Source organism: Heterocephalus glaber, unplaced genomic scaffold (genome assembly GCF_053883595.1).
Source record: "Heterocephalus glaber isolate CG9 unplaced genomic scaffold, H.glaber_assembly_v1.0 deba00001569, whole genome shotgun sequence".
Classification (NCBI taxonomy): Eukaryota; Metazoa; Chordata; class Mammalia; order Rodentia; family Bathyergidae; genus Heterocephalus; species Heterocephalus glaber.
In genome coordinates this window covers 11,660,263-11,676,122 of record NW_028258354.1, presented here as the reverse complement: position 1 = coordinate 11,676,122, position 15,860 = coordinate 11,660,263, and the positions used below count along the sequence as shown (strand labels likewise).

At 36.0% G+C, this 15,860-nt stretch overlaps 1 protein-coding gene across 3 annotated transcripts in view; it reads right to left on the bottom strand.

The window, feature by feature from the left end:
• Nucleotides 1–15,616, bottom strand: part of Helb (DNA helicase B) — a 33,513-nt gene extending 17,897 nt beyond the window's left edge. The window contains exons 1-7 of one of the 3 annotated variants that reach the window (XM_021241553.2): nt 15,488–15,616; nt 13,395–13,802; nt 11,408–11,577; nt 8,654–9,514; nt 5,377–5,554; nt 2,303–2,444; nt 71–225 (exon numbers count right to left, since the gene is read on the bottom strand). In XM_021241553.2, the coding sequence (XP_021097212.2) occupies nt 71–225; nt 2,303–2,444; nt 5,377–5,554; nt 8,654–9,514; nt 11,408–11,577; nt 13,395–13,743 (1,855 nt within the window). In that variant the 5' untranslated portion in view covers nt 13,744–13,802; nt 15,488–15,616. Of the gene's footprint in view, nt 1–70; nt 226–2,302; nt 2,445–5,376; nt 5,555–8,653; nt 9,515–11,407; nt 11,578–13,394; nt 13,803–15,306 lie in introns of all 3 variants that reach the window. The other 2 variants (XM_021241555.2, XM_004861096.4) reach the window with 2 other exon arrangements.
• Nucleotides 15,617–15,860: the final 244 nt, after the last annotated feature.

Genomic DNA, 15,860 nt, shown 5'->3' with positions numbered 1-15,860 from the left:
ATTTAATAACTCTACTACAAAACAGAATTACTTATACTTCACCTGACATATCATAGCAGTCTATACTTACAGGACTTATGATCACTTTTAGATGACTGGGAACTGGCATATTCTTCTGGGAGTCTGACAAAAATGAATGTCTTATCTTGAATTGAGATGGGGAATGCAGAATTCTCAGAGATATTTAGTTCCGCATCAAATTTTGGAAACTGGCGTTCTGAGATTCTTAAAGATAAAATACAAAACCAAGAGCATTATCATCTAAAAATATCTTTTCATATAAAAACAATATAATGATTAACATCTATTAATAGATAATAAATGGGGAGAAAAGACCACCCAGATATGAATTAGAAACAGAAAATGAGTATTATAATACAATTGAAAGACCAGGAAGTTATGGTGCTATATTCAGCAATTAGTTCCCTATTCCTAGCAGATTAAGAGAATCAAATAAATTATCAGAGAATGTACTATGCACCACTTTGAGTACTTGATCTACTTATCTCCAGACCACTAAGGAGCCATAAAAGGTAGGTCTAATCCTCATTTCACAGATGAGCAGTAAGAGGCTTCAACTTCTGCCAAACAGGAGTGGAAAGAGAAGAAAAGAGAGGGACGAAGGCTGCTCTTGCTGGAAATATCTCAGAGTGAATTTCTGGGGTCCTGGGAATCATCTTGGATTTCCTATTCTACTTCTGACCCCAGACATGTAGCATACTTCTCTCTAGCAACTTGTCCCTAGTGTACAACAGAGATCCTCATCGTCAATAATACTCAAAGATAGTTAGTGATGAAGACAAAAGGATGACAGGAGCACAGCTTGAACCAAATGAAACTGAATGGGTTACTAAAAGGAACTCCTAAGCGTCTATAAAACTGGACTGCTAAGGAATCTCATGTGCTTCAGATTCTTCCAAGTTTAAGAGACTTTATAATGATCAATCATCTATGAAAAATAAGACGTTCTTTAGATAGAAACAAAAGTTACAGGCAAAGAATATTATACATCCAAATCCATTATTTTTTAATGTCATAATATTAATCCACAGCATCTGCCCTATTCCCATCAATTCCCCCTCCAGCTTCACCATCCAGTGAAGTGTCAATGGGGCACAGAGAAAAACGGTTTGGAATGTTTAAGTTTTTGCTGACATCCAACCAAGGAAATGTTCAAGCAACAAAAATATTTTATAAAAAGACAGTTAAAAACAAAAGTGAATTCTGATACATTAAAAATCATAACATAGCAATAATAACTGTTCCAATTTTTCTGAACTGTTCTCTATTTTCTGATACATAAATTATGGAGAAGCTGAATGCCTAAGTCCACACAGGATCACTCTAAAGGCAAAGACTGAGGGAAGAAAAAGACTCTTCTACTTTAAAAGGAGTATATGCCATGGGCGCCACTAGATTCATCTAGGAGTGAAATAATATTATAATAATAATAATATTAAAATAATTTTATTTTGGTACTGGGGATCGAACTCGGGACCCTGTGCTTGCAAGGCAGGCAGCAGAGCCACTGAGCTAAATCCCCAGCCCTATTTTAATATTTTTTACTGTGAGCTGTCCCTGACAAAAATTAGAGGAAATTTTTTTCTCAATGCTCCTTTGAATGAGAATAAACTCATTTCCAAATCTCTGTTCCTCTTGGGTTTATTCCAATCTCTAAGCTTAAACCAACTTTATTCATATGCAGTTACCCCTTGTTAGCTATGGGGGATTGGTTACAGGACTCCCCATGGTAATCAAAATCTTCAGATGCTCAAATCCCTTACATAAAATGGTGTATCATTTGCATATACTCTACACACATCCTTTCATATATTTTAAATCATCTCTATATTTACATACAATACTTAATATATGCTCTGTAAATTGTTGTTATACTGCATTGTTTAAAGAATAGTAAGAGAAAAACCTGTACATGTTCAGAGCAGATGCAATTATTTTTTTTTGGATATTTTCAATCCGTAATTGGATCGATTCACAGATGTGGAACTCACAGATATAGTTGGTGGAATGCACAGCAACCATATGTGCATTTTGTGTTAGGAAAACACATCCATTCTTAAATTTCCATAATTTATGCAGGACCAGCAATGAAAAATACTACTTTATTTTTCTAACTGTGGGGAAAAGGTATATACTTTAAGGAAAGAACAGGTTTACTAAAAGATATAATAAATATATTTACCAAATTAACATAATTCAAAAGCTAATGTATACATAAATACAGCTTACTTTTGTTTCTAATACAACAGAGGCAAAATGCAAAATTTTAGTTACATCATACCGTGTAGCATTGTCAACAATTAGCTGAGATTCTGCTCTATGATTTGTCTTTAGCTCAATAGCACACTTTCTTGACTTAAGAGTATCAAAAAGATCTTTCAACAAGTTTCCAGGTTCAATACTGGGTAGCTGTCTAATATCACCTAAAAGGGGAAAAAGACAGATACAGTGGGTAATGGAGATACTAAAATTTAGTAATTATTTTTGTACATGTACTTAACGTATCTTAATTCTTTTTAGTCCCCTTCTCCTCCTTCCCTTCCCCTCATCTCTATATCCCCTTCCCATTTGCAAAACAACTATCTCCCTGATTCCTATTAATCAATTTTTCATTTTTTAAATTATTTATACTTTGGGCATTTCAGATTAGAGAAGTTATGCAATAGTTAAGCTAGTGTCTAATTTATTTCACTTAACATTATATCCTCAAGGGATATCCATCATCCATCTTTAAGTTTATCCTGCGAAGTACTACTTTGTTGTGTATAAATATCACATTTTCTTTATCCATTTAACTTCTGATGGGTATAGAGACCATTTCTAAGATGTAACTATTTTGAATTGTGCTGCAATAAACATAGGTATGCATGTATCGCTGTGGTATGATGTCTTTAACTCTCTGGGGAAGGTAACTACAAAGGGAGCAGCTGGGTCAAATGAAATTTCTACTTTCAGTTTTCTGAGGAATCTCTAGACTGATTTCAACAGTGGTTATACCAGTTTACTTTCCCCACAACAATGCAGAAGGGTGCCTTTTCCCTTGCAGCCTCATCAGCATTTTGGGGTATATATTTTTTACATCAGTGCATTTACAGTAATGCACTTTCCATTCACCTTAGGGAGTGGGTACCTGTACATAATACAACCTGTTTCTTTTTGGAATTTTTTTTTTTGGTACCGGGGATCAAACTCAGGACCCTGCACTTGTAAGGCAGGTGGGGTGCCACTGAGCTAAATCCCCGCCCTCTTTTCAGATATTTGATGATGGCCATTCTTGCTGGACTAAAATGGGATCTCTATTTTTTTATTGTTTTGTCTTTAGTTTCTTTTTTAGTTATTAGTACATACGTGCAGTACATAATGTTTACATTCCTTGTGGGAAGTTGGTACATGTACATAACACATACCACTCCTTTTTCATCCCTTTCCCTCCTGTCCCACCTGCCTCCCTCCACCGCTTGGTCGCCGCCCCTTTGAGAAGGATCTATTTCCCTACATCCTGTTATCTATCTTTTATTACCTATCTTTTATTTTGCTCTTTAGTTTTTTCCTCCGGGTTTCTCATATAAGAGAAAGAATGTGATATTTAAACTTGTGTGTCTGTTTTATTTCACTTAATTTGCAACATCTGATGGCCAGAGATGTTGAACATTTTTCATGTACACTTCGGCCATTTGTCCATCTTATTCTGAAAAATATCCATTCATTTCAGTTGTCCATTTTTTTACTGGGTCTTTGTTTTGTTGGATCTGATCTTTTTATTTATTTATGTAATCTAGGTTTAGCATTCTATCAGAGGAGTAGTTAAAAAAAATTTTCCCATCCTGTACGTTGACTCTTCACTCTACTGCTTCCTTTGGTGTGCAGAAGCCTTTCAATCTGACATACTCCCATTTCTGATTCTTGATGCTATTTCTTGTGCAACTAGGATTCTGTTTAGAAAGTCCTTTTCTGTGCCTATGTCTTCAAGAGTTCTTTCTACCTATTTTTCTTCCAGCAGATTAAGTGTTTCTGTTTTAATATTTACATCTTAGATCTATTTTGATTTTTATTTTGGTGTGTGGTGATAGATATGGGTCTAGATTGAATTTTCTGCATGTGTGTAACCAGTTTTTCCAGCACCATCTCCTACAAAGGCTATCTTTTCTCCAGCATATGTTTTTGGGTCCTTTGTCAAAGATCAAATGATTTAATGTGACTGGGGTTGTTTCCTCATCTTCTGTTCCATTGATCTGCACGTCTGTTTTTATGTGTTTCATGCTGGTTTTATCACAGCTTTGGAGTATAACTTCAAATCCAGATTGTAAAGCCTACCACTTTGCTCTTGTTGCCTAAGACTGCTTTTGTAACTTCTTCTGGTCCCATGTCAATTTTAGGGTAGTTTTTTCTAGTTCTGTGAGAAATGCTGTTGGTATTTTCATTGGGATCCATTAAATCTACAATGATTTTGATAATATGGTCATTTTGACAATATTGGTTCTGCCTCTCCAGGAGCCTATCCATTTTCTGTCCTCTTGGATCTGCTTTTTTCAGGGTACTGTAATTTTCATTACAGAGGTCTTTCCCTTCCTTGGTTAGGTTAATTCCTAAATATTTAATTTTTCTTGATGTTATTGTGAACAGTACTGCTTTCCTAATTTCTTTCTCGTGAGTTCATTATTGGTATACAGGTAGAAATTATTTTTATTTCTCCCTATGGATATATGCTGTAATTTTAGACTTGCTATAACTTTGGAAAAAAGCCCTAGAATTTTTATTTAAAATTATTCAAGAACACTAAGTACTTAAAACTCTAAAAATTTAACAAGAAACAATATTCAAATTAAACAGTATATTTTTTAAATGGTGAAAACACAATAAGCTAAGAATATCTGAACTGAACTATTTTCCTATCTATAACCACAAGTAAACCATGTAGGGACATATATCCTAGCCAACATATTTTTTAAAATTGAGCCTTAATACATAGTATTTAGTCATTTATTCACTTTTTCTCAATGTTTTACAGAATCTGGGTCTATAGCCTCACCTAGATAAAATGAATATATAAAACAAATAAACTTAAGCATTTGAGAAAGACAAATCCTAGAAATCTAGACAATGTTTTGCTCTATTACAAATCTTTTGTGCTTGAAACCAAAAAAGCACCAAAGATAAGAAAATAGGTACTAAGTGGAAATAAGGGGAATGCTTAAGCCATTAATAAAAGCAGCTGCTTATCAAATATCCTCAACATAGTGTTTATTTACCATCTGATTGTACTTTTAGGAAATGATACCATGAAATTATATCAACAACCCCCTAACCACAGTGCTTTCAACTAAATGTTAGAATTCCATCAATATTTTCACTTACCAAGGATAATAAGCTTAGAAAGTCTGGAATGCTCACACAATAATTTTAAAACTGATTTGAAGATTCCTACAGATACCAAACTCCCTTCATCCACAACCAGAACTCTAACTGAAGAAAATTTCCATGCCAAATTCTTCTTCTTCAGGTTTTTGGTCCAAAAATAAAAGCTATAATTGACCTATAAGCAAAGAAAGGCATATTTAAAGTTAGGTTACAAAAAAAAATTTAGCAGCATGTTATTTTAAAATAAAACTGTTATACATGGGATAGGGAGAGGTAAGAAGTACAAAACCACAGAGAAAAGGCTAACAAATTGAGAATACAAGTTTTAGGGATGAATGTACAGAAAAGACAGATCAAATAAGCCTAAAAACAAAACAAAGAAAAGGATCAAAAGGTTCAACAAATTGCTTCCCAAATGGGTAGTATGTTTAATTTAGTAAGCTTCAAACATAGTTCCATTACAAAAATCTCAACATTTCTATCATTATTTTCCAGAGAATCTCCCTATTCTTTTCCATTGCCAACAAATTTCTTGGCTTCTGAGATATTCCAATCCCTTAAACCTTCTCTTCTCTCAACAGTATTACTCTATTCTGGAAATAAAGAACTGCCTTCTCAACTTAATTAGGAAAATACTACTTTTTCTTTCAAGTATTCTAAATTTCTGACCTCCATGCAATTAAAAATTACCACCAACAATAATTCCACTAATAACACTGTTTATTATAGAACTAATGCTATTAAAATATAAATGAGGAAAAAATTAACTGAAAAGCTGGAATTAGAGAACATTAAACATTTCAGTGTATAACATTCCAGAAAGAGTTCCATTTCTTGGGTGTGGCTACATATGTATTATCAGATTTTTAAGTGGCATTGTATCATAGCATATCTTTAATTTTTCTACTAAAACTACATTCAACATTTTCACTAAATAAAATCTATGTATTTGCCATTCCAATGTGTCAATTGCCTTGAACAAAAGGCAACTTTCTTAATGGTCTTGTCTCACAATAGGACTTATGGCAATACCTCTTATTGTTTCTTTTCTTTTACATGATATATTCAATTAGCTATCTTAGAAATGCCTAGTTTTTTGGTGGTTTTTTTGGTACTGGAGATTGAACTCATGACCTTGCGCTTATAATGCAGGTGCAGTGCCAATGAGCTAAATTCCCAGCCCTCCTAGCCTGTAATCCTCACTGCATTTCAAGTGCTACTAACTCAGTACTAGCCCCATCTATAAGCATCCTAATGATTACAATAGCTTGGTAGCCAGGTTTCCCTACGCACCAGCCCAAGATGGGATTGCCAAACTAAATCCAAGATACCCAGTTAAATCTGAACTTCAGATACACAATAAATGACTTTTAGTAATATGTTTCCATGTAATGTTTGGTATATAGTTACACTAAAAATTATTCATATTTTTTTCTATAAAATCTGGTAACCCTGGTCCAAGGATGATAAATACATGGAATAAATATCACTCCAATGTTCTTCCTCTGCTCTTACTCTTTCTCTTGACCCTACGTGTGGCTTCACAAATGTTCTCTCGACATCTGAACAAATATTAAGACACTACTAGTTGATCAGAGTTGATGCATAAGGTGGAACTTACTAAGGATCCCTCTCAGGTCTCTTCCCTTCTCATTTAATCCTTCAGACTAATCAGACATGAAGGCATACTGCAAAAAAGCAAAAGCCAATCAGAAGACTCTTCCACAAAAAAGCTAAACTGAACTCTTCTTGGTCTCCATTCATTCTTGTGATAAAATTAAAATAATAGCAAAACAGTTTTTGAGTGGCTGGAGGCTCTATGAGTCTATATAATCTTCCTTAGAACTACTTTATTTATTTTTCTCTCTTGTTTATGAACCTAAATGGCTTCCTAGTAAATCAGTTTCAAATTGCACTGTTAGCTATGCAAGATCTGTGATAAATGAGGAAATTGTGGCACCATGGAAAAAGTAACAAGCTGGAAGATCAGAAATCTCAATTCAAACTCTAATTCAGCACAACTGAGCTCTTAACCAGTTGTTAAACACCCCGCAAACCTCAACTGGCTTGCCTATAAAAGGAGGGCTAACATCACCTACCTACTTCACTACCTTATGAAAGATTTAATGAGATAATATCAAAAAAAACTTTACTAACATTAAAGTTGGAATTCCCTGTCTAAACCAAGCTTAATTTCCATTATTGTGCAATACATAGACTTCACTGCCATCAATAAAATCACCTCAAGACCCTCTATACACATTATGATCATTCTTATCAGTGCCTCTGGAAAGGCTTTCCCCTAAATAAAATGCTCTTTTCTTCACCTGAGTCACTGTGTCTGTAAGAGTCCTTTGGAAATCTTCCAACTACCACATCCTTTTATTATAAAATGGCAGGTCAGAGATAGAGAAAACCCGACAACTCTTTACAAGTTTAAACTCTATTACTCTTAATCACATGAGGACAATATTTTTTCAAGCATAATTATTCATTTGAAATATATAGCATGTAACTATATGCCAGGCACTGTTCTAGGTAGAAAAGATAACAAACTATACCACATGACCAAAGTCCTCACCTCCACAGAGTTTTCATTCTATGAAGCATAAATCTTTTTCTTCCATCTCCAGCGTTACTCAGAATACAGTCTGTGGACATGTGCTTGTAACCCGTCCCCATGAGAAATGGATATTGTGCCCGGACCTAAATTAACTAGATCATTAAGCATGCACTTGCATTTAACTGACATGTTTTTCATCTTAAGAATTTTCTCAATGAAGAAAGTCATGTACTGATTCACTTTCTGTAAGTTTACAGTCCAGCTGTTTTTGAATAATCTGATCTAAATGATTATATAGAGGTCCCGCCTTAACCACTAGGAACATATTTCAGGTCCCCAGTGGATGCCTGGAACCATGGATAGTACCAAACCCTATATATGGGCTCTGTGACGCTGTGACAGTCTAGCTGGTAACTGAGACAGAAAGGCAGGTAGTGCATTTAGCATGGATACCCTGGACAAACAGATGCCTCCCATCCTAAGTGAGACAAGGTGGGATAACATGAGACTTTAGATCTCATCACACTACTCAGAATAGTGCACAATTTAAAACTTGTGAACATTTTCTTTCCACTTAATATTTTCAGATCTCAGTTGACAGCAGGCAAGTGAAAATGCAGAAACCAAAACAATCGATGAGGGGGAATATTGTACCTCCTGGCTGTTGAGTAAGCATAAATTTATCCACAGACAAAATGCCAAAGTTTTTACCTGACACAGTGTATAAGCAGGAAGACTGGTTTTCTCTCTCAGTAAGCCAGCTGCTTTCCCTGTAGGAGCTGTGAGCAAAACTTCTATAGGCTTGTCTGATCCACTTTGACCTTGTTCAGTAAAGGTAGTCCACTCTTCTGGGACATCCTGATCTTGTTCAAAATCTTCACAAGCTTTCTTTACTTCACTTTCTTCAAACTGCTCTATGTACTTAAAAAGACGGCTAACAATTGTGGTCTTCCCACAGCCACCCTTCCCACTAATGACTGTCACAGCATTGGAGCAAATCATTTCCAAAGCAGTAACCTGATCATGATCCAGTTGTACTTCATTCATTTCTGCATTAATATCATTTTCTTCATCCCAAATATGATCATCACTGTCCTGTAGTTCCAAAATGTCTATAGAATTTTCTAATCTTGTTTCATCGGGTTTACTTTCCTTCAGTGATTCCTCACTTCTTGAATCCTTGAGTTTTGTGGTATGAATAGATGCCAGCACCTTCCTGACATCGACATGTAAATGCCATGGAGGTCTCTTCATGAGGTCACATATTAAAGAGGCAATGCTTCTTTCTGCCTGGTACAGTTCATGGAGAAAGACACAGTCCTTCCTAAATGTCACCACACCAATATCCTTCAGAAACTCCAGAGACTGCCAAACATCGTAATACAACTGTGAGGTTAAGGACGCTTGTTCAACATATGTGTGCCCATGTTCTCTACATATCTGCTTCAATTTAGAATACAGATCCAACGCATTTTTCTCCAAATCAGTCATCAACTGGAGAAGAGACGGGCACTGAGAGAATGCTGTCCAACTTGCCTCACATCGCAAAAGCTTCAAGTCTCTGTAGGTTATCTTTAAGAAAAGAAAGTGCAAGTTGCTTTATAAATATTGACAAATATTACTAGAATTACAGCAAAAATTATGTATTTTAACAATTTTTAAGTCACAGAAAATGTGTTTTTCAATTACATTTTGAGGGAAACTACTAATATACAGGTATTCCTCATTTAACAACATCTTTAATGACTATTCAGACTTATGACTGAGGCATGCTGTTTGGAATTAGATCCACCACTCAGATTTATGACCTAGCTCTCCTTTTATTTTTTGAACAGTTTTGTACTTCTTGTTACAGAGCCTCAATGTCTCTTTTTTGTACAGTACACCTTGTTTATACAGTAGTGTAATTTTTGCTGATTGTACTGTACAGTACAGTACTATAGCTTTATGTTCTGTTATACATTACAGTACTGCATGTAAGTTATGCAAATAAAAACAAAATCATCAGGGGCTGGGGATTTAGCTCAGTGGTTTCACCGCTTGCTGTGTAAGTGCAAGGACCCGAGTTCGATCCCCAGTACCAAAAAAAAAAATCATCAAGTTGGAGTGTCTTTTGACCATTCCTTTGTTCTGAATATTGTACTCTACATAGTACATACAATTCCTCATTTAGTGACTAATTCATTTAACGATCTAGTTACAGGAACTGAACTTGGTCATTAAACAAGGAGTGTCTGTATATCAAACATATCACTAGTTTTTTATATGATTTATTCTTGAAATGTGGCTAGGCACATCTCTAAAGTTCTCCTTTGAATATCTTCTATTTAGAAAGAATGTCACATTTCACAGGGATTTTTTTAAACCAAAAGGTAAACTACTGTCTGCCTCTGACATTTCAGATGTCTCTCTCTCATTTCCATGTAATAAATATATGATAATCTAAAGTTTCATAACCTTTTACCTTTCAAAGTATACTGGATGCATAGTTATTCTGTATAAGGAACGAACTGTTTCAGTGTTTCTGCAAATTGGAAATCTGTAAATATTTTTGAGTCCAAGAATTATTACAGAATGTCTCAATATTGTTTCATTTGGAAAATCACCTTCACTTGGGTACTGCATTACCAAAGATTGAGTACCATATTTAGCTTCAACACCAGGAGCCTCAGGCTGACTGACTTTCCTACTCTGGGTTTCTAATAACAAGAACAGAAGTAGACTCAGTTGGAAATGATGTGTTTTTATTTTTTTGGTACCAGAGATCAAACTCAGGACCTTGCGCTTTTGAGGCAGGAGGCAGCAACACTGAGCTAAATCCCCAGCCAGTTGGAAATGACGTTATGAAAAAAATCAAATGATATCATTATATTTTATACAAATAATGCGTGTTTAAAAGTTCATATTGCAAAGTACAAATCTGCATTGCACAGCAGCAGAAAGCATTTACCAAACTTTTAAAAACTTTTGTCATCAATGAGATCTCTATTCAAATTACAAATGAAAATTTAGTTGCAGAAAAACTTGTCATATTAAATTAAATTAGATAATTGATAATCTGAATATCATCCATTTTATTATTTTGGTTTTCATTTTTAAATTTTACTTTATAGTTGCATACAGGCAGAAAAAGTTTCGTGTGCTTCCTTGTAATATCCCAAGAAAGTAAGCACTGGTGGGGGGGGGGGTCCACACGAAATTTTTTTCCATTGAAAGAGATGCCAAAATTGTCAAATTTAGCCAGATGTGGTGGTGCACGCCTATAATCCCAGCACTCGGAAGGCTGAGGTAGGATGATTGCCGTGAGTCTAAGACCAGCCTGGGCTACATAGTGAGTTCAAGGCCAGCCTGAAACACATAGCAAGGCACTGTCTCAAAAAACAAAACAAAACAAAACAAAAACATTGTCAAATTTGAGAAACTCTGCCTTATATAAGATTATAAAATACTGAACAAATGTCTTACTCTACTAAATCCCAGCTTCCATGGTTGTGTACCTAAAATCTCTTCGATTGCTTCCAATACCACTTTAGAATCTGTGCTGATAAGCCGTTTAAAGTATCGAGGCCAAAGAACTGGAAGAAATTCCATGATTTTTGGAAACTGCAAAGCTGTCATGACATGTACAAATGGAACTACAGGATATCAGAAAACAAAACATAAAACTGAGTTCACAGAACAAAATACTCTGTCATTTAGCAAACTAGTTCAAGAAATACAAATTAAAGCAAGATTAATAAATTAACTTTAAGCAGCTAAGAAAACAGATACTGTGACAATTATTTTTGGACTGAGGTGGTTTTCATTGTGTTTAACACCAAAATGTATGTCTTTTAAATGCTTTAGATTTGGATGTCATCTTTTGTTTCCTTTTACTTACAATATAATCAGAATAAAAATTTTAACTCAGTCATATAAAGATAAATTTAAACCTAATCATAAAAATAAATTATTTATGTCTTAACTCTCATAATCATCTTTCCAACTATAATTATGATTATTTTGTCCTGGTCATTTATTGATGTACAGGTAAATTTATCTCATTTATCTAAGAAGTTAAATATTCTATATATGTACTTGAATGTACAGATAACAAACCATATTTTAAAATTATGTGAAGTGATTCTGGGTTGAAATCTTTCCAAAATGGATTGCTGCTTAATCCTGCCTTTCTCTTCTATCTTCTTTAAAAAAAAAAAAACAAAAAAACTGAAGTCTTTCTTAATGATTGAAAATACTCTCTAGGAACATTAACATCAGGAAGAGAGATATAGAATCACAATTTTTAAGTTAGGGAGGAAATGTATGGATCTTTAAAGAGCACCTTATAGAATTCCTTCACGTTTAGATGAGAAACTGAAATGTCCATGACATACTCAAAAAGCAACATAAACAAATTTTCATCAAACTAATTTTAAAAAGAAAAACAGGTTGAGTATCTGAAATGCTTGGAACTAGAAGTGTTTAGGGTTTTGCATTTTTGTAGAATTTAGAATATTTTCATATATATAATTATTATAAACAGCTAAGTTAGGTAGGAGTTATTATAGCTAAGTTATTAAAGCAGTCAGACAGGGGTAGGCCCTCGAGTCAGGACAAAAACAAAAACAAATTGCAACTGTGGCCAGAGGCAAATCTGTTGGAGGCCAGGCCTTAGGATAAAGATGGAATGACCAGACCTAAGATAAGTGTTAACATATGGTCTAATGGTCTAAATAGACATCAGTCACCTCTGTGGATGACCAAGACCTCTGAACTCATCCCTTTCTGAAAAATTCTTTGTTCCTTCCATGTACACTTGCTACGTGACTTGTTTCCCCATTAGATCAATGTTACCTAAGCAACTATACTTATAATCTTATTGGTTGATAACAGCTGTAACCCATGTTGTACCAATGTGGTTGTGCTGTATAAAACTTCCCTGAGAAATGGGGTCCTCAGCAACCCACTTTCAGGTCCCCTCCTGCCTCTCAGGAGCTGTATCTTTCTCCTCAATAAATATTTCCTTGTTCCTAAAATTCATTCTTAAGATTTTAGAGAACACAAACTTGGCATATCAGACATCTAACAGGTTGGGAGTTGTAATATTTCCCTTATATCATTTTATATCCTATTTATCATAATGAAATATCTTGGGAACGGGATCAAAGTCTATACATTAAACTCACTTTTCATATATACCATAAACACATAGCCTGCAGATAATTTTACACAATATTTTCATAATTTTGTTCTTGAGACAAAGTACGTGTATACTGAATCATAAGAAAGTGTCATTTGTAACATCAATGTCAGAGATCAGTAAGTTTCAAATTCTGAACAATTTCAAATTTTCAGATGAGAGATGTGCAACCTGTATTTACTTTATAGATATGCTAACAGTAATATTTTAAATACTGCAGCCATTAAAGATGTCAATCATACTAGCACTCAATGATAAAATTATACTTACTTTGGTTTTCCAGAAGACTTATCTCATTATCTGGTAATAACTCTGGCTGTTCATTTTTTGCAGACTGTCTTTTATCTTTCTTTCTAATTTCCTTGTAGAAAGTTCTTAATGTTTCCTTAAGATTTTCAAAGCTTAGGTCTTCATAGCTTGATGCTTTCTTTACCCATGCTAAAAACTGACTTACCACCTCACAGGGGATCCCACATTCTTTAAGAAACAGAGAACAGATATTTTTTTGATCTGGTGGTGACATGTTGGATCGTAAAAAGTATGATGGAAACCCTTGAACTATATATTTCCTTGATCCTACAGGCTTTACCTGTACCTTCACTTGCCACCAAGGACCCATTATCGGAAAACGTCCAACCACTTTACACTGCTCTTGAGTGTTTTCATCATGAATGACAACTGAGAAAGAAAAAGAAAAAAAGTTAATTTAGGAGATTAAAAATGTTCTTCCCCAATGATTTGTCACACTCACCATTACAATCACCCTAACCAGACATTTACTAGAGTATCTTAATGTGTCATTCTGCCTGTTTATTTGCCTCTCTCTGCTAGGAAGCTGTAAGCTGTCCATAAGAGGACAATGCTTCATTTGTCTTTGTATTCCAAAAAGCACAGTACCAGGCAAGTGTCTGCTGTTCCCTTCCAGTTCTCTTCTCGCTACTCTCACCTCGGCCAATACTGGTATTTGGCCAATTCTTAAAAACATTCCGTATTGCCTCTGACCACAAGGCCTTTGCACAAGTTGTTCCCTCCATCTTACTGTTTTACTCCATTCACTACACCTTTCAGATTGTCACTTTCTTATGACAGCCTTGCCTAAATCTCCTGAATATAATGTCAAAGCATTATTCAGTATTCCTTGTACTTACTTCTGTCATTAAAGAATGTCTGTTTACTCACTAGAGGGTGAGCTTCGTTAAGATGGTAAGCTCATGATTTCATGTTTCTGGGTATCCTTGCCCCAAATGCTTGGAACATGACAGCTAGCTGATAGTACTTTAGAAAGAATAAACTCTCCACAAATACTCGAAAATTTTCTGTCTAAACCTGCATTCTCTACCTGCATGTAGCTATTTATATTTAAATTTAAATTAAATTAAACTTAAAATTCAGCTCTTCAGTTGCACTAGCTGCATTTCAAGTTCTAAAGAGCCATAAGTGGTTAGCGGCTATTGCGCTGGACACAGCTGTCACCACGCAGTCCTACTAGACAGCACTGCTTTGCACATTAAAATAATCTTAGGGTTGGGGATTTAACTCAGTGGCGCCGCGCCTGCCTCTCAAGTGCAAGGTCCTGAGTTCAATCCCCGGTTCCGAAAAAAGAAAAATCATCATCATCATCTTAATCTCCCGTCACAACGTCAACAAAACAGGTATAATTCACAGCACAGAAAGCTACACAAAGTTAATACAAATCACTAGGCTATTAACACAAGGTTAACAAATCAATAAAACACTGAGGTGCTGTGATTCCTTTCTTTCGTAGCTAAAGAACAGAGTTTGGGGAAGAGAAGGGAATTTAAAGAAGAAACATGCTGTGATATGAACATGTAACCATTCCCCAAAATGATTGTAAACTACGTGAACTGCAAACATGTACAAAGAAAAATTTTTTTAAATGAGTTTGATTCCAGGCAGACAGGATAATAACTAAAAGTCTTGACACTGGATAGGAATATAGGCTTTACTATATCCACTATTTCCTCAACTGTAAAACTACTCCCAAATAACTGTTAACATTAAGTGAGATATTTATATGCCTAAAACAAAGTCTGTGTTCAAAGTCACTCCGATTAATAAGTAAGATTTAAGTAAGTCTAGGGCGCCCAGATCAGGACAGTCAGACTGAAAACACTTCTTTGCATCCTCCAACCCCATTCCTCCAATCAGAGCTCTCCCTCACCATGCTGACGCCAGGGGAGGCCGCCAGCCTTGACGCCCCCGCTGCAGAGCTCCTCGGCGTCCACAAACACAGAGTCTTCCGCTTCCTCCTCCCCATCTCCCATCGCAAACTCATCTTCCTCCTCCACCTGGTCCTTGGGCGGGAGCAGGGGTCCCACCAGTTCCCGCAGGTTCTTACTCACCCCGGCCATGCTCACTTTTCCCAATTCATCACAAACAAATCGGCAAAACCGGGCAAAGCGCGTGACCAGCATCAGCCAATCTGCTGCTCGACAGGGACATCTCCAACTTCCCCAAAGGCGGAAGAGGTGGTGGCCCGCGGGGGGCGGGGAGGGCCGTGGTCCCAGTGAAGCCCCGCCCCTAGTCTCCGACACTGCGGGGCGGACCTGGGCGATCAGTCCCGAGAGTCTGTCGGAGTCCAGCCGCTGGGCACAAAGAGGCTGGCATTGCAGAACTGCTCGCCTGGGGCTCTCCTGCGGAGGGAGAAACGCGGCGAATCTGGACGAGCAAGCCCTCCGCAAACTCCCCTCTCCCACTCAATTGGGAGGTAAGGCC